This window comes from Phascolarctos cinereus, unplaced genomic scaffold (genome assembly GCF_003287225.1).
Source record: "Phascolarctos cinereus isolate Bilbo 61053 unplaced genomic scaffold, phaCin_HiC Scaffold_4;HRSCAF=312, whole genome shotgun sequence".
Lineage (NCBI taxonomy): Eukaryota > Metazoa > Chordata > Mammalia > Diprotodontia > Phascolarctidae > Phascolarctos > Phascolarctos cinereus.
The window spans coordinates 311,632,195-311,653,715 of NW_027555847.1; the positions used below are offsets into that span (position 1 = coordinate 311,632,195).

General features: G+C 38.6%; 2 protein-coding genes across 2 annotated transcripts in view; one reads left to right on the forward strand and one right to left on the reverse strand.

The window, feature by feature from the left end:
* The window catches only part of ANKRD34B (ankyrin repeat domain 34B), a 40,715-nt gene extending 30,897 nt beyond the window's left edge, over positions 1–9,818 (forward strand). The window contains 2 exon segments of the mRNA XM_078153149.1: positions 6,104–7,122; positions 7,125–9,818. Coding sequence (XP_078009275.1) covers positions 6,104–7,122; positions 7,125–7,702 — 1,597 coding nt within the window. The 3' untranslated portion in view covers positions 7,703–9,818.
* Positions 9,819–10,767: 949 nt separating this feature from the next.
* FAM151B (family with sequence similarity 151 member B) overlaps positions 10,768–21,521 on the reverse strand; it is a 55,067-nt gene continuing 44,313 nt past the window's right edge. The window contains 1 exon segment of the mRNA XM_021007545.2: positions 10,768–16,808. Coding sequence (XP_020863204.1) covers positions 16,649–16,808 — 160 coding nt within the window. The 3' untranslated portion in view covers positions 10,768–16,648.

Consider the following 21,521-nt stretch of genomic DNA (forward strand, 5'->3'; position numbering starts at 1 on the left):
GGCCGCTCAGAGCAAGTCAAAGGATTTCCTCCATACACAAAGGATGTTTTCCTCAACATTTTTTCACAGCCTGAAATCCTTTGGCTTGCTGCAAGTGGCCCAAGGGCTGTAAGTCACCTGCTGCTGCAGGTCGTGCAGACCTGGACTAGACAGTCCTTGGGGTTTTTTCTAGCACTAAAATTTTATTTTCACTGCTTAGTTTATCATTTGCTTTAAGTCTGCTGAATGTGGAAGATGAATTTGGCCCTGACATATATTTCTTTGCTTACTACATAGTAAAACTACTTTCTGATATCTTAAGAAAAAAAATTCATTGGGGGCAGCTAGGTGGCACAGTGGATAGAGCACTGGCCTGAAGTCAGGAGGACTTGCGTTCAAATCTGGCCTCAGATCAAACACTTGACACTTACTAGCTGTGTGACCCTGGGCAAGTCACTTAACCCCAGTTGCCTAAAAGCAAAAAAAAAAATCATTGTTACTATTTATCTTTTTTTGTAAATTTTATCAGTTATTTTAAACTTAAATACAAAATGAGAAAAGAAAAAAAAAGCATTGCTATGTACACAGTAGGGCATGAGATAGGATTCAATATAAAACAATAAATTTCCATGTCAAGAAAACCTACATAATAAATACTAGACATTGTTTTCAAAGCTGCCCAGCTTTTCTTTGCTTCCTTGCAGGTTTTCTATTGTTACTGTTTGTAAAACACCCAATCACTACAAAAAAGAAATGAAAGCACAGTACTTCACTACTCTTAGCTAATGAGAAACTTGTTGATACAGCATTAGCTTAAGATACTAAGGAGTTGAAAGCTCTTATAAATTTATTATTCAGTGCAATATCAGTGTTAAAAGGCACTTGAGGGCAGCTAGGTGGCGCAGTGGATGCAGCTTTGGCCTTGGAGTCAGGAGGACCTGAGTTCAAATCCGGCCTCAGACAATTGACACTAGCTGTGTGACCTTGGGCAAGTCACTTAACCCGATTGCCTAAACAAAAACAAAAGGCACATGAGAGGACTTCTAGTCCAGCCTGACAGTGAATCCCCCTGAAAACCTCCCTAACATGTAGCTGTCCAGACTCCCCTTGAAGAGACCTCCAATGAAAGAGAACATTACCACTCAAGGCAGCCCATTCCAATTTGGCACGGCTCTAGTTGTTAGAAAGTCATCTGTTTTTCTTCATCTTCCAGCAATTGCTTCTTTCCTCTTGAGCCAAGTGAAAAAGCATAAAAATTCTTCTTATAAAAATCCTTCAAATACTTGAAGACAACCCTCACACCCCACTAAGTGTTGTCACTTCCCAACTGAATATCCCCGATTCCTTTAATGAATCCTCCTTTGATATTGTTTTGAATTTTTTCACCATCTTAGTTGCTTTCCTTTGTACATGAGCCAACTTGGCAGTGTCTTTTCTGAAATCTGGACCTTACCCCAAATATAATCTGACCAAGGCATGCAAATAAATAAGCAAAAAGCATTTACAGAGCACCTGCTATGTGCCAGGCATGTGGCAAGCAATAGGGATACAAAGATAAAAATAAAATGAAAATAAAAATGAGTGCCCTCAAGGGTCTTACATTCTACTGGAAGGAAATAACATGTATACAGAGAATTCACACGAAATATAAATCAAAGAACAACTGGGTGGGGGTTATCTAGCTTCCTTAAAGACTTAGGTCAAGAATCCTTCCAATAGGAGTTTTTCCCAGACATCCCTACTCTTGGTGCTTTCCCTTCTAAAGCTACCTTCTATCTACTGTATGTACCTAAAATGTGTGTGTGTGTGTGTGTGTGTGTGTGTGTGTGTGTATACTGCAAATACATATATACATGTATATGTTGTCTCCCTGATTAGAATATAAGCTCCTTGAGAGCAAGGACTATTGGTACATGGCAAGAGCTTAATAAACAATTGATTGCTTTGTGAAGAGGTAGCATATAACATATGAGACAAATCTGACAGGTTTCTAATACACTTCTAAAATTTCAACAGTAGTTATATTTGCATCAAGTTTTAATTAATTGGAGCCAACAGGAACAGAGAATCCAACTTTATTCTGCTTGAATGTGTAGGTATTTCCTACAAGCCAGCAACAGTGAATTATTTGACAAGTGTTCATTTGTTGAGAAGTCAGCATTCAGTTCTTTGAAAACTCCATAGGATCATTCGATTCTTCATGGTCTGCTGATTATTTTTTCACTGGAAATATTAGCCTTTCAAACTCCAAAACAACCCTTCAGAAATTAGCCATGCTTCAGAACTTCATCTTCTTCTTGAGCATGAGCACAGAGTTAGAAACCTCTTTGACTGTTTCACTGAAAAACAATCAGAGAAAACTTGAGTCAGGTGCTATCACTTAGCACTCTGGACCATTCTTGAGGACCAGCTCAGGGGCTTCCAGGATGCCTCCAGCCATAAATGAGGAAGTTTTTAAAATACATTTTATTGATACTTTTGGGTTTTACATATCAATCACTTCCCAATAAACAACCCCTATAATATCCCCATTTAAAAAGTCAAGCAAAACTAACTGTGATTGTTACTATTTGTAACTAAAATTAATTGTGATTGTTATTGACAGTTCATTCAACTTTCTGTTCTTAATTTAACTATTTGTTAACACGAGTTAATAGAGTGCCTGGGGGGCAGCTAGGTGGCACAGTGGATGGAGCACTGGCCCTGAAGTCAGGAGGACCTGAGTTCAAATGTGACCTCAGACCAAAGACTTGACACTTACTAGCTGTGTGACCCTGGGCAAGTCACTTAGCCCCAATTGCCTAAAAAAGAAAAAAAAACAGAGTGCCTGGCACAAAATGGACAATAAATGCTAGCTGAATGAATGTTTAATTGAACAAAGAACAAAATGTATTTTAATCTCATTTTTCTGGAATCAGCATTGGCCATTATATTTCACCTCAGTTTGTGTGAAACATACATTTTATTTCATTTTAGTGATGCCTTTTTTTGGTAACACATTAATTTGTAAATATGTTGCTCTCCTCCTGCCCCTCGCCCAACTCCTAGTGGCTTTTCTTGTAAGGAAGATTACAAAAAAAGGGGAAAAAAGAGAAAAGAATTCAGCAAAACTGACCAACACATTGACTGCTTCTAACAGGATATACAACATTTCATAACCATAGTTTTCTCTCTCCATCCCCACCTGCCAAGACCTCTTGAATGAAAGAAGAGGCATTCATTTTCCCCTCTGTGAAGCCAAGCTTGGTTTTTATAAATTGCATAGTATTTGGCTTCATTTAGTGTTTTTCCTATTTATAATATTGTAGTCATCATGTACGTTATTTTCCTGGTTCTGCTTGCTTCATTCTGCAGTTTATAAAAGGTTTACCAAGTTTTCTTCAATTCTTCATATTCATTATTTCTCTTTTTTTCTTTTCTTTTAGCTAGACAACAGGGTTAAGTGACTTACCCAGGGTCACACAGCTAGTTAAGTGTCAAGTGTCTGAAGCATGATTTGAACTCGGGTGCTCCTGATTCCAGGGCTGGTGCTCTATCCACTACACCACCTAGCTGACCCCCATCATTTCTCATAGTGCAGTAATACTCAAAGTAACATAACATTTATCAAAATAAAAACAAAACTAGTTACATTTGTTCTGTGTCCCCTTTCAGAAACCATCTGTGTACTTAAAGCCATTGTTTTGTTTCTTTATAAGAAATATATATAGTTAAAGTCAATGTATATTCTGTGCTTATTCTGTCAATCTTATGTTGCATCACTTCATCTTTCCAGATTTCTTTGTATGATTCAGGTCTGCCTTTCTATGGTAATGACCCCATTATTTAATCAGCCATTCCACAATGTTGGACATTTGTTGTTTCCAGTCTTGCACTATTACAAAGAAAGCAGCTAATATTTTTTTAACAGATACATCCTTTTTTTCTTTATGGTAACATCTTTAGGTCCCAGCCCTAACAATAGAATTACTGGGTCAAAGGGTATGATTATTTTGGTAATTTCTGCTCCAAAAAGTTTACTTTAATCCAAAGTCTCAGTGTTCCTATCTTCGCAACCCTGCCAATGCTGATTTTTTTTTTACTATTTTATGTCAATTTGACTATTATAATATGGTGTTCAGTGATCTTGATTTATGTTTCTCTCTAATGGTTAGAAAATCTGAATAGCTTTTCACATGGCTATAGTACTATACTAATAAGCACATTGTGGCTTAGTGGTTAGAGGACCAACTTTAGAATCAGGAAGACATGAGTTCACATCCTTCTTTTGACACAAACTAACACCATATCTAGGTGGTATGGTAGATAAAGGACTGGACTTGGAGCACCAGTTCAAATCCTGCCTTAGACATTTATTAGTTATATAATCCTGGACAAGTCACTTAGCCTCCCTTTCTTTTAGTTTCCTCTTCTGTAAAATGGTGGGTTTGAACTTGATAGCTATGAACCTATGAACTATGTTATCAGGGAAGATACAACTGCAGTAAGAGTCAGGCAACTTAGTACCACACTTAAGTTACAGGCAAGAATACACAGAGATAGTTTCCAAACCAGGAGTTGTACACTTGGTGAAATCTCAAGTCTGAACTCCCCCTCACCCCTCCAAAAAATTCCTCCTTCAAAAATTGTTCAAATCCTTTGACTTCCTCTCTAAGAGAGTATGTGTTATTCTGAAGGATAGTCATTCCTTATAAATTCTCTATGTCCAACATTTATCTGATATATTTGCAATGTTTTTCTCAATGTTTTCCCCTTTTTTCTTTTTAAGAGATTGCTTTTGATTATAAAAATATCATTTCTTTGTATAACTAAAATGTCAGTATTTTCTCTCACAATTTCTTCCATTTGATAATTTTTTTCTCTCTCCATAATTAAGACAAATCTATCGTTCAATTTTTTTCTGGATTCTAAAATATTTAGCTCATTGATTTACATTCTAGTATTGCACATGATCTAAGGCATGAGTCTAAACCCATTTTCCTCTCTGGGGTTATCTAATTTTCCCAAAATTTTATTGAATTTAATTTTTTAATTCTATCCTTCCATGTGTTTTTTTTTCATGATTGTTACTGATACTAATAACCTCTCCCATACATTAGTTTCTATTTCTGGCTTCTCTGTTGTGATCCATTTGTCTGCTTCTCCCAGTAACAGACAGCTCTTACAATTACTGCTTCAGAACACATTTTGAAATCCCTGGGGAAAGTGGGCTCAGATTTTAGTGCATTTCTAGGTAGGTAGCAAGGTCATGTCAAAATGCAGCCTAGTCACTGGATGCACCAGCTTCTCAGCTGCCACTGAGCTGGGTCCTGCAGGCTTTCCTGTGGAGCTTCAATGCCTTTCTATGGAGCTGGTTCCAAAACACAACACGGACTGTCTTCTGGGACCTCAGGTAGCTCCCTTTCTTGACCTTCTGAAGCTCAGGAAGTCTTAGCTATCTACCATCTTTTTACTGTAGAAGTGGAAAGAATAGGCACCCCAAGCACAAAAGCAACAGCTCTTGGGCTACATGGGCCTGAGGACTCTCTCTCCACTGAGGATTGAGTCTTATCTCCTTACTTGAACAGCACCAGGAAGGGAAAAGCCAGACCAAGATCCAGATCCAGGCTAGTAAGTCTCCTTTTAATGTACCCCAGTTCCAGCTACTCAGCTGATCAACAATGTGTGTGCTCATCACGTGATTAGCACACTGTAACCACTTTTACAGAATGTCTTATTGAGGCTCCAACTCAGGGAGCATTAACCTGCATCAGGCGCCTCTGAAGGCTCCTTAATCTCTTCCATTTGAGAATTGCATCAGCCCCTCCCCCCTCACGCACCCCACTAAAGCAGTGCAATTATTGCATTTTATGTCATAACCATGAAAGTTCAATGTGTTGTCAAAAAAAGAGCATTTTTATTCCTTAAAGACAGTTATCAATATGAAATGCATAATGAAATTTGTTTCTCCTGCGATTCTGTATTGCATTTTGCACAACTCATTTTCATGAAAATTGTTTAATTATCATTCCCTTTATAGCTTCTGTCCGCCGTGCTTTCCCCAGAAATTAAGAACTAGTAACACAGTGAATATAAATTGGGACCTTGAGTTTGGTTAATATTTTTCATGTTCTTCTCTGACTAGGTTGCTGTCTCCCCTGCAGTCTGGCTTGGCGAATTTTAAGATGGATGAAGCCATAGAACTTTCTAATGATGGAAACTCCCTGATAAAAGCGGTCTATCAAAGTCGGCTGCGCCTGACCAGGCTCTTGTTGGAAGGTGGCGCCTACATCAACGAGAGTAATGATCGTGGGGAAACCCCTTTAATGATAGCTTGTAAGACCAAGCATGTCGACCAGCAGAGCGTTAGCAAAGTCAAAATGGTCAAGTATCTGTTGGAAAATAATGCTGATCCTAACATACAAGACAAAACTGGAAAAACAGCCTTGATGCATGCTTGCTTAGAAAAGGCAGGCCCTGAAATAGTCTCTTTGCTGATAAAAAGTGGTGCCGACTTGAGTCTGCAAGACCACTCTAGTTACTCAGCCCTAGTTTACGCTATTAATTCTGAGGACAGAGATACCTTGAAGGTCCTCCTCAATGCTTGCAAGGCAAAAGGAAAAGAAGTCATCATAATCACAACAGCTAAGTCTCCCTCGGGGAGGCACACGACTAAGCAGTACTTGAATATGCCCCCTGGTGATATGGAGGGATTTCATTCTCCAACCTCCTGTACTACCCCTTCAGAAATAGAGATTAAAACCGCTTCTTCCTCCCGCTCAAACTCCTCTGAAATGGATAAAGGGCTTTTTGGCTTTAAAGACCTAGATCTTTCAGGTAGCAGTGACGATGCTTCAGAACCAGGTTCCCCTACTAGAAGACCTGCTGCAGTTCATGGTGGGCCTAAGCTGGGCCAAGCGCAACACCTGCATTTAGATCCTTGGTTAAAAAGCTCTCCTTCACTCTTGCACCAGAGTAAAGTGGCTTCTTTACAAGAAGAACTTCAGGATATTACACCGGAGGAAGAATTCTCTCTGAAAATAAACGGGCTAGCCTTATCTAAGCGGTTTATCACCCGACACCAAAGTATTGATGTGAAGGACGCCGCACATTTGTTAAAGGCCTTTGAACAGGCTGGTTCTAGGAAGCTGTCTTATGATGAGATCTATCGCAGCCCCTCTTTTCGGAAGGAAGCAATCCCTGCAGTGACATCCTTGGGGATCAGGACTCCGAGTCAGCAGCCCAGGCGATGTTTGTTTCTACCCTGAGAAGTATCGTCCAAAAGAGAAGCTCGGGGGCAAATCACTATAGTTCGGATTCTCAGCTCACTACTGGTCTCACTCTGCCAACTTCAGAAGATGGAAAAACATTTGTAGGAAAGAAAAAAATCCTCTCCCCATCTCCACCGCTGCTTGCGGGGTCCAAAGAATTGCCAGAAAATGTGCCTCCCGGCCCTCTGAGCAGGAGAAATCACCCGATGCTGGAAAGACGAGGTTCGGGGGCGTTCCCACTGGATCACACTGCACAAACCCGTCCAGGGTTTCTTCCCCCCTTAAATGTGAATTCTCATCCTCCTATCCCGGATATCGGTGTTAGCAACAAGATTTCCAGTCTCTTTTCTTGTGGACAAAAGATACTCATGCCAACAGTCCCTACCTTTCCCAAAGAGTTCAAAAGCAAGAAAATGTTGTTAAGGAGACAATCGTTACAAACGGAACAAATTAAGCAATTGGTAAATTTTTAAAGGATAATCAATAAACATTACATAATGTGTCTGTGTCTGAAAGACAGAAGGAGGCTTGAACGGTTATCTAATCCATCCTTCCTTCCTCCACGGAAGCAGTCTGTAACTCAATGGGTATCCATTAGGAGTTGAGCATTATTTTAGGCACTGTGGTAATAGATCTTTAGATAAAAGAGATAGTCACTGCCTTTGGGCAGTTGAAAACACCTAAATTCTCGTGTGTGTGTGTGTGTGTGTGTGTGTGTGTGTGTGTGTACACACACCCTGACGAGGAAACTTTCCACCAATACAGATGTACAACTTACCTGTAACTTGCTTAGCATAGTGTGCCTGGCACATAGTAGGCGCTAAATAAATGCTTGTTGAGTGACTGACTTTATAGAGTTAGTTGCCTTGAACACTAAGAAATGAAGTGATTTTCCCAGGGTCACACAGCCAGACTGTTTCAGAAGTAGGATTTAAACCCACCTTTTCCTGACTCTAGAGTGCAGAGCTGAAGGTCCTATTTCTAATAGAGCCTTTCACCTTCCCTATAATAACACATAATAACCATATTTAATAACCTTTATGTGGTCCAAATTTTTCATTTAAATAAAAATGAATAAAGAAAAAAGATTACATGGTTTTGTTGCAGTTCTGTGGGCTTTTCATATTTACCCAAATAGTTTATAAAGTAGTTCCATTCAAGTCAATGAATATTAAATATATAAAAGTAAAACACTTATGACCGTTATAAAATTTTCTGGCTACCCTCCCCCAAAAGAATAAAATAAATCATCTTATGGGTAAGTATGAATTTAATTAAAATAGAAAATAAAACACATAGCAGTGATACTAATAAATTTATTTTAGGAAATACCATTCACATAATCAGCTGCTGCATCACCATGAGAACACTGACCAATGTGGCAAAGTGCTGATAAAAAAAAATTATAGGCTATTTCACTGCATACCTCTGTGTGTATGTGATTATCCTCTGAGTTGCTTTCTTCTCCACACTTATTAACTACTATGACCATCAATGGAAATTACCTATCAATTGCCAATAGTAAGCTATACATATAGTTATAGGTCAAAAATAAACACTCATTTTAAATTATATAAAATAACTTAAGGGGTTATTTCTGAAGAAGCATCCATTTAATTGAGAACAAATTATCTTTAGTTTCTGGTAAGCACTGACTAAATAAATGTTCATTCAGTTTAAATATCAAATATAAGGATACATTTAATTAAGAAATCCAATAGAAACTTAACAAAAGTTAAGTGCTAACTGGTTAGAGATTTAATTCTAAATATTTTATTTCTGATTTGCATTGAAGATAGGCATATTTGTGTAGACTTGTATCTGTATATCCCCAAATGTTATTCAAGCATAGTACTTCCATTCATCTAGTTTTTTAGGACCTAGCAATGATTTCCAAACAATATAAAATGAAAACCATTGTCTTCTTATGATTTGGAAATGTGTTATAAAACACAATTCCTTATCTTGGATGTAGTAGTTACATACAAACTATGAACAAAATTACATAGCACCTGAAAATAGGAATTTAATATTTGTGGTTCACAGTTTTAGATATTCTTCCACATCACTCTAGCATTGACCTAATAAATGTGTAGGAAAACAATTCTGCATTTCCTAATTTCCAGTTTATCCTGCTTTTCTTGGTAATTTGACAGAAGCAAGTTGCACTGTACATGGTAGTGGTTTAGTTGCGTGTAGGTGAACATTTTAAAGAAAATAAGACTTTAATTGCAGGGTTTTGTTACTTGATGTTTCTGTGGATGAATCATATGATTCAAAGAAATCCTTTTTGATCCAGGCCATCGTTCTAAGGAAATATACCTGGTGTTTCTAGATGTTGTTGCTGTTCATTCATTTCAGGTGTGTTCAACTCTCCATAGGCCCATTTTGGGGTTTTCTTTGCAAAGATCCTGGAGTGGTTTGCCATTTCCTTCTCCAGGTGTTTACAGATAGCTAAGCCCATTGTTACACTTTTTAATACTTACAGAATTGTTTGCTTTTTAGTTTTAAAGATGTATATTGGAAAGAACATGCATATGGTTCTATTCCTAAACCAGTATATCCTATAAATAAAGACTTTAAAATGTAGCTTTGAATGTTGTCTGCTTTGACTTCTTATTAAATGAAAAATATTTCTATTGATTTCACAAGAATTACTTCATTTGGTTACCTCTAAGGTCATCTTGAGATGGAGAAAACCACAAATATACAGCTCCTTACTGATCTTACTCCTTCTTGAAAGAAACGAAGTGTTGTGAGCTATGTTTAAAGCATTTTTGAATATGCTAGCAATCATCACTTAAAGTAGTTTATGGGGATCAAGTTGTTTGTTTTTTTCTAAACTTACTTGTAAGGGCTCCAAAGGGATTATTTTTCAATATCTACTGAGGTCAATAATGCAAAAGCTGCAAATAAATTTTCATGAGACATAGCATTGGCAACAAGAAAACAAATATTTATGCACATTTCCTATATTCTTAGCTAATGCTTAACGGATATGATGAGCATTCGTCTCATTCTCCATCCCCTGTACTCACTACAGGAGAAAAGGCTCACTCACTCCGTTTTCTAAGGTTTCCTGTGCCTTTGACAATGTCCTTAAATAAAAAGACTCAAAATAGGAAACCAAAATAAAACACTATGTGATGTACTGTGGCCTGTCACTGTGTCAAGGTGTGATGGCAGCAACTTTCAATACTTTTGCAATGGGGGCAGCTAAATGGCATAGTGGATAGAACACCAGCCCTGGATTCAGGAGGACCTGAGTTCAAATCCAGCCTCAGACACATAACACTTACTAGCTGTGTGACCCTGGGCAAGTCACTTAACCCCATTGCCTAGCCAAAAAAAAACCCAAAAACAAAAAAAAAAACCAATCAATACTTTTGCAATGCAGCTTCCTCCTACCACATTTAATGTATTTTTTACTTCCTTAAAACCACCTTAGAAACCCAACGTTGTATTTTTTTTAATGTCTAATGGACTCTACAAATATCTTCAACCTAAATGTAATGAAAATTGCACGGAATTACTTTGTTTATAGGTTTTTATTTAAAAGTAAAAATAAAAGAAATAAAAGAGTAAAAGGAAGGTGCTTTCTGAGTCGCAAAGCACCAAATCACCGAGGTGAAAAACAAGATCTGTACAAAATGTGTAGACAGAAATGAAAGCCATAATGCAATTCATGAACCTCAGTGGGGACTCTCAACCCCCACTATTCAGAAGCCCTGATGCTTCACGTTAGCATTTTGGCTGATGACTAAGTTCTGATGGTCCTTTCAGTTTTGTACAGTAATCAGTGCTTTCTTTTGTCAATATCTGAATGCATGGGTGGTGGATGAGAGTGGGGTAGAAAAGTAGGCTGTAGGACTAGTATGCTGAGGAGCTGATGGTTAAAAAACCAAAATCTGAGGCAGAAAGCAAGTGAAAGGAGCATTTGCTTGGAAGGAAAAAAAGAGGGAAGAAAGGATAAACCAATACTGCTGTCACCACTCAGGTGCTCATAGATTAGAAGAGAAAATTTTAAAAAAAAAACCCTGGTGGGTTCATAATGTGTGCTGTTTGTAATATATATACACTGTTTCGGCCCCAGGAGAACTCCCCAGTACAAGATTTCCACCCCCTTTCAGAATTTCCCTTCTGTGTAGTGAAGGAAGCACTTCTCTCCCAGATGGTTGGTAGGTTATTCTGCACAGCAAAACAATGCTTAAACACAGGAGCTATATGCACAGATAGAATTTGTGTCTCTACATCAGACATAAGCACCAGCATCTGTTTGGACCTACAGTTTGCCAAGCTGTTTGTTTTTTGTAAGGTAGATATTACAGATATTTAAAATGTGTAGATCACAGGATCAGAGAGCTAGAAATGACCCCTTATTTCACAGATGTGGAAACTGAGGCTCAGAGAAGTGAAGTGGCTTGTTCAAGTTACATAGGCAGTAATCATTAGAGGTAGGATTTGAACCCAGATCCTCTGACTCCAGAGTCAGCACTTGTTCCATGGTGCCACAAGCCTCAGAAAGCTTAAATGGCTGCCCATGATCAAATGGTACATCAGAAGAAGGATCCAAACCTTGGTCTTTCCTGACTCCAAGTCTAGTGAATGCTCCATCATAGTCTGACACCTCTCTCATGGACTTCGAGGCAATAGCATACATCTGTATGGACGTTGTTTTTCCCATAGCCAGGCACCTTTGTGTATTTTCTCTGCCTCAGTCTGCTATACTGATTGCTATGTGTGTTCATTATTCACTGCTCCCATTGCCTCTTAAAAACCCTTGGAAGATATCACAAAACGTCAGCTCATTGGGTTTCCAGAGGTTCTATACACACTCTTCTACATATGGCTTGCACTTCAGAGTTTTGTAATAGGATAGAGTAAATCTGAGAAGAAAAACAATGGGTTTGTGTGTGTGTGTGTGTGTGTATGCTATTTCCCATGATAGTACCAAGAATTTGAACAATATAGGCAGAAAAAAATGTGACTTGCACCTGCATTTCCTTAACCTCTGTCTGCTGGAAAATTGAAATTAGCTAATAGTTCATCACATTTTATTGTCCTCGGGTCCTCCATCTTAGACCTGCCCATCCCACTCATCTAACAGTTCCTGTCACTTAGTGGATTTGGAGGGAAGTTGACCAGGCTGCAGCTACATCTGCCTCTCTCAGCTGTGGCCAGTTCCCCTCCAGCTGGACTTGGCTGCACTGGCCTTCTGAACATCCTGGCAAGGACAGGCTTCCCTGAAGGATGTCCAGCCTTAGTCTCCTAGTATTCACAGCATTTTGGAGAGACTAAGACTCTTTGTCCCCCTCAATAATATTTTATTTTTTCTCCAATTACATGTAAAGATAGTTTTCAACATCCATTTTTGTAAAATTTTGAGATCCAAATTTTTCTTCCTCTCTCCCTTCCCTCCCCCTTCCCCAAGACAGCAAGCAATCTGATATACAATCATGTTAAACATATTTCCACATTAGACTAAGACTCTTTTTAACAGGCCACCTAGCATCAATGTCACTGGCTATCCAGATGGTAATAGTTGATGTCAGTGGGACGTGGTTTAGCGAAAAAGCATTATTGTATAACAGACAGAGCGTTCAACTTGAATCTAAATCTCATCACCATAGACAACCCACAAGGACACACACATACCACTCAGATTTGCCTTCTTTTCCCATGGATTGGCAGCTGGCCATCTTTGCAAATGAGATGCCAGGGAAAATTACCCAGGGGGTCACACAATACCATCCTAATACCATTGTGTCATTCATTTGGCCTATGTTCCCAGAAGTCCATCCTAACCCAGATCTCAGTCCACAAGTACCCCAAAATGGCAAGTTTAAAGAATATATCAGCATTACCTAAAGCATAGCTTCCCTGCTTAAATTCTCTCTCTTGGTGTGGACTGAAGATGTAAGAGCCATTTATTGCATATTAGTATTATTCCATGATGAAAACTGGTTTGGTCCAGACACAGAAGAAACTGTTCAGTCCAACAGAGAAAATTCTTATAATTTGTATTCTGTGGCCCAGATAAAACACTAAGCAATATAAATGAAGTCATTTTAAATTCCTCACTCTCCTGTACCCCAGATATCAATCAATTGCCAAATTATACTGTTTCTACCTAATCTCTGCTTCTCTCTTGGCCTCTGCCATAGTTCAGGATCTTATCACCTTTTAACTGGACTATGATAATACCATCTTAATACCCTCCCGGCCTCAAGAGTCTCTCCTTCCAATCCATTCTGCACCTAGATGCCAAAGTAATTGTCCTAAAGGAAGGAAGGAAGGAAGGAAGGAAGGAAGGAAGGAAGGAAAGAAGGAAGGAAAAAAAAAACATTAAGCACTTACCAATATGCCAAGCCCTGGGCTAAGCACCTTACAAACATTCTCTCATTTAATCCTCACAACAATCCTGAAAGTTAGAGGCTATTATAACCCCCATTTTACAGTTTAGGAAACTGAGGTAGATAGTTAAATGACTAGCCCAGGGTCACATAGCAAGTGTCTGAGACCACATCTGAACTCAGGTCTTCTTGATTTCAGGAGAGCTCCATCCACTTCACCACCTGGCTGCCAAAACATAGGCCTCTGTCACGCCCCTACTCAAAACTCCCAGTGTTTTCCTATTGCCTCCAAGATCATGGTGAGAGGTGAGATCTGAACTTATGTAAGGGACAAGGCATCATGCTTCCTCAATTTAAGATAACCTTTGACATCTTACAACATCAGCAAAAAAGTTACATTGTTTTAACAAGCTTGCAAAACCTTGAAAGGGCAAGCTAATGAGAAGGGCCCTAACCTTTTAATAGACCCCAAAGTTCTAGAGGGCAGAAATGGTTTTAACTAGCCCTAAGTAGGAAAAAGGGCATGGGCTTTTGGATGAGGAGGGATGGGGGGGGGCATGTTGAGGGGTCATGGGATGGGTAGACATGTAAGATTGTTATGCAGAAAGGAACAGACCAATCCGGCCTGGATGGGAGGAGTCGTGGCATTCTAACACTATAAAATTTTTTCTTGCTTCTGTATTGGGCACACTCTATTCCGAGAGGTGTACCTGGTTCTCCCAAGAACCGTAAAATAAATGACTCTTCACTCACTCCAAGCTTGGTTTCGTCTTTAACTAGAAGGCTTGATTTCTCTGAGGCCTCATTTCTAACACCTAGGTCTTCAGATGCCATACCTGGTGTTCTTTTCCATTGCAAAAGTCCTTCATAGCTTTGCTTTGAACTATCTCCAGCCATTATTGTATATAACTCTCTGCACACCCTACAATCTGGCTCATCTAAGATTTTTGCTGTTCCTTATGTAGTGAGAGGAGATGGAGCTTTATGTGTAGAGAGAGGGCTGGAAGGGAGGCAGAATAGACATCTCTAGCCTCTTCTCCCTCCCACCCTTCTCCAAGGGACACTTTCATTTCTGCCAGAGGGGAAGCAGGAAGTTAGGACCAAGGCTACTGCTCTCCTGTGGTAGTGTTGGGGTTGGGGGAGGGGTATTGGACTAGAATGACCTATCTGCTCCCTTAAACACCGCTTGTCTAGGGGAAGTGATAGAGCTCAATCCAACTTTTGATTGCTTTCTCATCTGGAGGGGAAGAGGACTCCAAGCTCTATATTCAAATCTTGACCCCTTTACCACCTAATATCATCCCATAATGAACACACAAGACCAAATAGCAAAGAAATCCACCTATCCAGATCAAAATAAAACAGAAATAAGAAAAAGTATACAGAGAATATATACCAGACAATACAGAGTGAAGGTGCTTTCCCACTGGGTATGAGTTAATTCAGTTCAACCAAAAGAGAAGGTCCTGAATCTCACCCACGAGGAAATTCCCTACAGTCCCTAATACAGCAAGCTGGGAATAGGGATATAATGGAAACTACTCATTCCTCTCATGTTTTCCCAGTGTTTTCCTTCAGTAATCTAAAGTGGGGTTGGCCTCTTCTATCTTCTCCCTCGAAGCCAAAAGCCAAGAGTGGCAGAAGTGACTCACTGCTCAAAGACTTGAAGTTTGACCAGTCACAAAGGGAAGTGGACTTCTTGAAGAATCCTGAAGCAGTACTCTTGCTTGAAGAGTTAGTTCCCAAAGGCGGCTAGCCCTAAAGTCTCAAAGACAGATTCAAAGCCTTATGGGTTCCCCAAAGCTCAAAGGGGATCTCTCACCAACTCTGCCCAGCCCCTCATGCAGTAGGGGGCCTTCATCTCTACCAATAAAGAAAAGAGTTCCATACCAATGGGCTTTGAAACAGGGATCACAGTGACATATGACACTCCATTTCCTCCTTCCATGCCTTGGTATTAATGGTCCTCTATGCACGGAATGTCCTCCCTCCTGACCTTGGCTCAAAGAATCCTCAGGTTCCTTTAAGTTCACCTCAAGTTCTACAGCCTACACAAAGCTTTTCCTGACCCTCCCAGCTACTAGTGCCTTCCCCAACCCCTTATGACCTTGTATTTATTTTACACATGGCTACATATGCATTCCAGCAGAATGTAAGCTTCATGAGGGAAGAAATTATTTAACTTTTGCTTATGCAACCACAGTGCCTAGTGCCTGGTGCCTGGCACATTGATGGGGCTTCATAAGTGCTTGCTGATTGACTGCAGTCCTAAGGGAGGATAGTTTGGCAATGAGTGAAGGATGAATTGGGAGAGAAGAAAGAAGAGGTAGAAAAGATCTGTTATTAAGCTATTAAACTAATATCAGTAAATGCAGATGAAGGCCTAAACAAGGATAGTGATATGGGAATAGACAGAAGTGGACCGTGTGTGTGTGTGTGTGTGTGTGTGTGTGTGTGTGGTGTGTACACACACAGATAGATGATAGTAACTTGCCTAGGGACACACAGCTAGGAAGGTTGGTGCTCTATTCACTGTGCCACCTCGCTGCCCCTTTGATACTTCAAAGGTACAACTTACAAGTTTTTTAGATGTGAGGGGGGGAAGAGAAAGAATCCATAGTGCTAATGGTTTTGAACTTGGGTGACTGGGAGGACAGTGGAGCTATCAGTGGGAAGTTAGGTGCTGCAATGGATAGAGTACTGGGCCTGGAGTCAAGAACACTCATCTTCTAGAATTCAAATCTGGCCTCAGACACTTACTAGCTATGTGATCCTAGGCAAGCCACTTCACCCTATCTGCCTCAGTTTCCTCACCTGTAAAATGAGCTGGAGAAAGAAAAGGCAAACCACTCTAGTATCTTTGCCAAGAAAGCCTCAAATGGGATAACAAAGAGTCAGACAGGACCAAAACAACTCAACAACAACAGAGCCATCAACAGACAAACCTGTAAAGCATGACAATCTGTAACTTTAACATACAAAGTAATTCAGGTTGGTTTTTTTTAAGTCCAAGGCAAATTAGGTATATGAAAGAAGAATGTATGAAACAGTTTATAAGATCTCCTTCTATTTTTCAGTTTCTATTCCAATAGCTTGTTTGAATTCTTGGTTTTGTGGTTCTAAGATATCATAGTAAACTTGCTTCTTCCCAAAGTGTTCTCTGATATAGAGCAAATCTTCAGTGGGATATTTATCATCTTTTCCTGTCCAAATAGTCAGACTGTACCTGCATTAAAATTTTTAAAAAGATATGGTTATAAATTAAATCAGAGATGGTGACAAAAATTCTAACAAGAGTTAAAATAATGACTTAAATTATTTTTTTCAATTACAAATAGATTATACACACACACACACACACATATCTGAGATGGAAGAATTTTATATGGATGAACCACTTAGAAAGTGAAAATAAATCTATTAATTGATGAATTTCTGCTTCCTGTTTCCATGACCACATTTTTTTTCATAAAGAATAAATAGATCAAATTGTCTGCACCTAAATCATATAGCTATTATACCTACAGAAGCATCATATAAATGTTTGGTGATCAGAAGAAGCCTGGCATAATGCACTAGTTTTCAGGCTGTGCTACAGTTAATCAAGAAACCTGGTCCCCAATTCCACATATCACAAATGGTGGGGGTTTCTTTTTTTTTCTTTCTTTCTTTCTTTCTTTTTTTTTTTTTGGTGAGGGCATTTGGGGTTAAGTGACTTGCCCACAGTCACACAGCTAGTGAGTGTTATGTGTCTGAGGCCTGATTTGAATTCAGGTTCTCCTTGACTCCAGGGCCAGTGCTCTATCCACTGGGCCACCTAGCTGCCCTGGTGGGGGTTTCTTGATGACAAGAAAGACAATAGTACCTTAAGTTTGTGTAGTGGTTTATAGTTAAGGAAACACTTCACAGAGATTTCATTTGATCCTCACAAGAAGTGTGGGACAGAGGATCAGGAAGGGGGAACAACATCTTGTTAAAATAACATACTTCTGCTCTTAAGGGATACAGAAGGGTTATACTAGCCTACTAGTGATAAAAGAGATGAAAGCATAGCAGATGCTGGTGTCTAGTAGGATTTCAGTAGAATGAGAAACGAATGAGAATTTCTGAACTACCACAGAGAATGTGGAACAGAAATATGAAATTCTGTCTGTCGCCTTTTTTATGGTGCTTTTGTCAAAATGGCATTCTTATTAAATTACCTTGCCACTCTGTTGATAAAACCTAAAAAATAAATTGATATAAACATTTAGAAGGGCATGTTCCAGTATTACTTTATTTTTAACTTTTAACATGACTGGTATTTAAATTACAGAAAAAAATAAAACTACTCAGGGGCATTCAATATATATGATTTTAAATCAAATCAATTTAAAGATAAAATTATAAATTTATATTATTATTAAAATGGCTCAACAAATCCTTGAAAACAATCTAACTTTTTATTTTTATCATTAGCACAACAGGAATTGGAAATTATTGTTTTGGAACTTGAGAGGTAGCACTGATTTATGGAAAGGTTTGTTGCGAGGAAAGCACTTTAATCTTAAGGTATTATATACATGTGATATAGTACATTTATTTATACCTATAGCATGAATCCAAAAATAATACCTCCTTTTTGCTATCTTCAGGTATATTACAAAGAACAATTCTTAAAGGTATGATGATAACATATAATAGATATCAGGTGATACTGGAATATGCACTGAAAGTAGGCCAACAGAAAGGCCTAAAATTGAATGAACAGAGACTAAAATATCTTCTATCCCAGGATGCCAGCTCAGAGTTCAAGACAGAATAGGTTAAGAAAAGCTATTATAAAAATAATACCACATGCTACTAAACACAATACCAAATACAGATAACTACCTTTTAAATATATCTATTTTAAATGAAAAACTTCAACACTCATTTTTACCAAAAACACTTGCAAATATTGGTGTAAATGGACCTATCCTTAAAATGATAACCAAAGAAAAAATACCTAAAACCATCAGCAAGCATTATTTGTAATGGGGATAAACTAGAAACCTTTCTAGTAAGATCAGGTGTGAAACTAGGATGCCCACTGTGACCAATATTATTCAATATCATATAGGAAAGCCTATAAAAAAAGGAACTGGGAAACTTTTCCAGGCAAAGAAACCAATCTTTACTAAAAGAAACAAAGGTGGTGGTATGCAGTTTGCCCAGTACAGTCTGATACTGTGAGATACAAAATTCACAATTCTTTATTGGTTACTTGTTGATATATGCCTTCCACTTTTTGTAGATCAGCCCTTTGTATTTTTGCAGGCTTGGGTGTCCTAACAATGCCCTTTACATTCTAGACAGCTTTCTTTCTCCATAATTTTTAATATAAAGATTAATATACAGATATGATTATTTTGGTCATGTACTTAAGATATACACTTTATAATGATTACAGTCACACTCCTAAGGTTAACTAACATAGGCATTCCCCTGGGACTACATCATAGTTTCAGTTACAGAGGTTTACACCTGGGGCTATATTCTTACTATAAATCACACAACTACTTCTTATCCTATTAAAATGATTATAGCTGATAAATGATTACAAAGCAAAGCACTCAAGTCATTGATTATTTATCTTTCCTGTATACTAGCAATGTCAATAAGAGAAGAAAAAGAAATAGAAGGAATCAGAATAGGGAATGAGGTAATAAAACTATCTCTTTTTGCAGACCTCTTTTACAGCAGCTCTCTTTGTGGTGGCAAAGAACTGGAAATTGCAGGGATGCCCATCAGTTGAGGAGTGGCTGAACAAGTTGTGGTCTATGACTGTGATGGAATATTACTTTGCTATAAGAAATGATGAGCTCAATGATCTTAGAAAAACAGGGAAAGGCTTGCACAAAATAATGAAGAGTGAAATGAGCAGAACCAAGAGAATACTGTATACAGTAACAGCAATTTTGTTTTAAGAATGACTTTGAACTTTTGTCTATTATAAATACCCAAATTAACTATATAAAGGACAGGTGAAGAAAGACACTGTCTGCATCCAGAGAAAGAAGTGATAAACAGAAGTAGGTATAGAATAATTTTATGTACATATACCTATTTTTGTCTAATGGTAGCCATCTCTAGGGCAGGGGGGAGGGAAAGGAAAAAAAGAAATTTACGTGATAATTTTGTTATATATTTGAAAGAAATAGCCAGTTATGCATAGTAGATTTACAGTTTCATGGCAATCATCTTTTTTATTGTACTATGTTATCAAAATTCTTATTTTATTCCATAAGTGAAAAATAAAATTTAATATTGAAAAAAATAATTATATAGCCTTTTATTTTTGAAGATGACTATGAAATTGATTATCATATGTGGGTTCAGGTGTGCCTGAAAAGCCTAACCTGACAATAATAATTTCTATACTGCCTAGACATGAACTGCCATGAATTTAGGAGGACATCAATGAATAATGACTAGTGAGCACAGCTGTAGAAGGTACCTGGAAAACGCATGGCTGCTTACAACTTTGATTCTTAGACTACAGCTTGACTCAAAACCTTTACTCAGTCAATAATCAAACAATCCACAAGTATTTATTAAGTAACTCCTAGGTGCCAGTCACTGTGTCAGATTGAGAGAAGAAAGGAAGATAGGAAGGGAGGGAGAGAGGAAGGAAGGAAGGAAGGAATACTTACTTAATCTCAAGGAGCTTTCATTATCAAGGAGAATAGTCAGTCTTTCTACCGACATGAAAGGCTCATTTGCTTCAATGATATTTCCCAAAAAGCTCTCAGTTTATTACACTGATTAAAGACATACTGCTGTGTACCTTTAAAAGTATTTCTTCTTGGGGGCAGCCAGGTGGCGCAGTAGATAGAGCACTGGCCCTGGATTCAGGAGGACCTGAGTTCAAATCCAGCTTCAGATACATAACACTTACTAGCTGTGTGACCCTGGGCAAGTTACTTAACTCCCATTGCCTCTCACCAAAAAAAGTATTTCTTCTTTTTGCTTGCAAATGCTCTACGTTATCTTGTTATACAACAACCATTTGGATCTTTTTACATGTTTTCAGCCACCAGAATTATACTGCAATGAACATTCTTCAATGTTGATATGTTCTAGGTTCTAGGAATGTCTTCATTTTTCTCCACGAAGTACTCCTGATCCTCTCAGACTTTCTCTACAATGCCCCAGTAATCTCTGCTTCCTTGGAAGTTCACACCACCCTGAATTTCACATTGCAAGTATCCTCCAGCCTTCCACCTCTCCCTTTGTTTGGCTGGTTCCTCCATTTTGAGGAGGCCCAAGCCAGGTATGTCTTCATTCCTTTCCAGGCTAAACTCCTGACCCTTTCCCCTTTTAGCCCTCTCAAATGGGCTGCCTTCCCCCATTAATATGTAAGCTCCTTGAGGGCAAGGGCTTTTGTATTGCTTGTATATATATTCTCAGTGCCTAGCACAATGCTAGCACACAATAACTGCTTAATAAATGCTGTTTGTTGTTGTTATTGAAATATTTAGCAGGGCTTATAAGTGGCATCAATTCAAATGTGGCTTATAGGGGGCATCAATACAATACAATACAATACAATACATTAGTATTAGTAGGTGTGCTAACCTCTGAAGGAAATTTTAGATTCTGAGAACTGGAGATAGAGAGGGAGAGTGCATTTCAGACATGAGGGGCACTCAATGCAAAAATACGGAGACAGGAGATAGAGAACCACATATGAAGGTACAGCAAGAAAGGTAATCTGGTTGAACTGCACATTGTGGGATATATGGATGTTGCTTCTACATATCAGTCAATCAGAGGTTGGAGTCAGAGAGATCATTTTTTCCACAAAAAATCTAGTGAAAAGAAATGCAGTCTTGGGGCAAGGTGGAAGTTCTGAGGTTAGGTATAAATTAACATCAAAAGGGTAAGTGTTCCCAAGTAAGGGCTGGGTCACCAGATT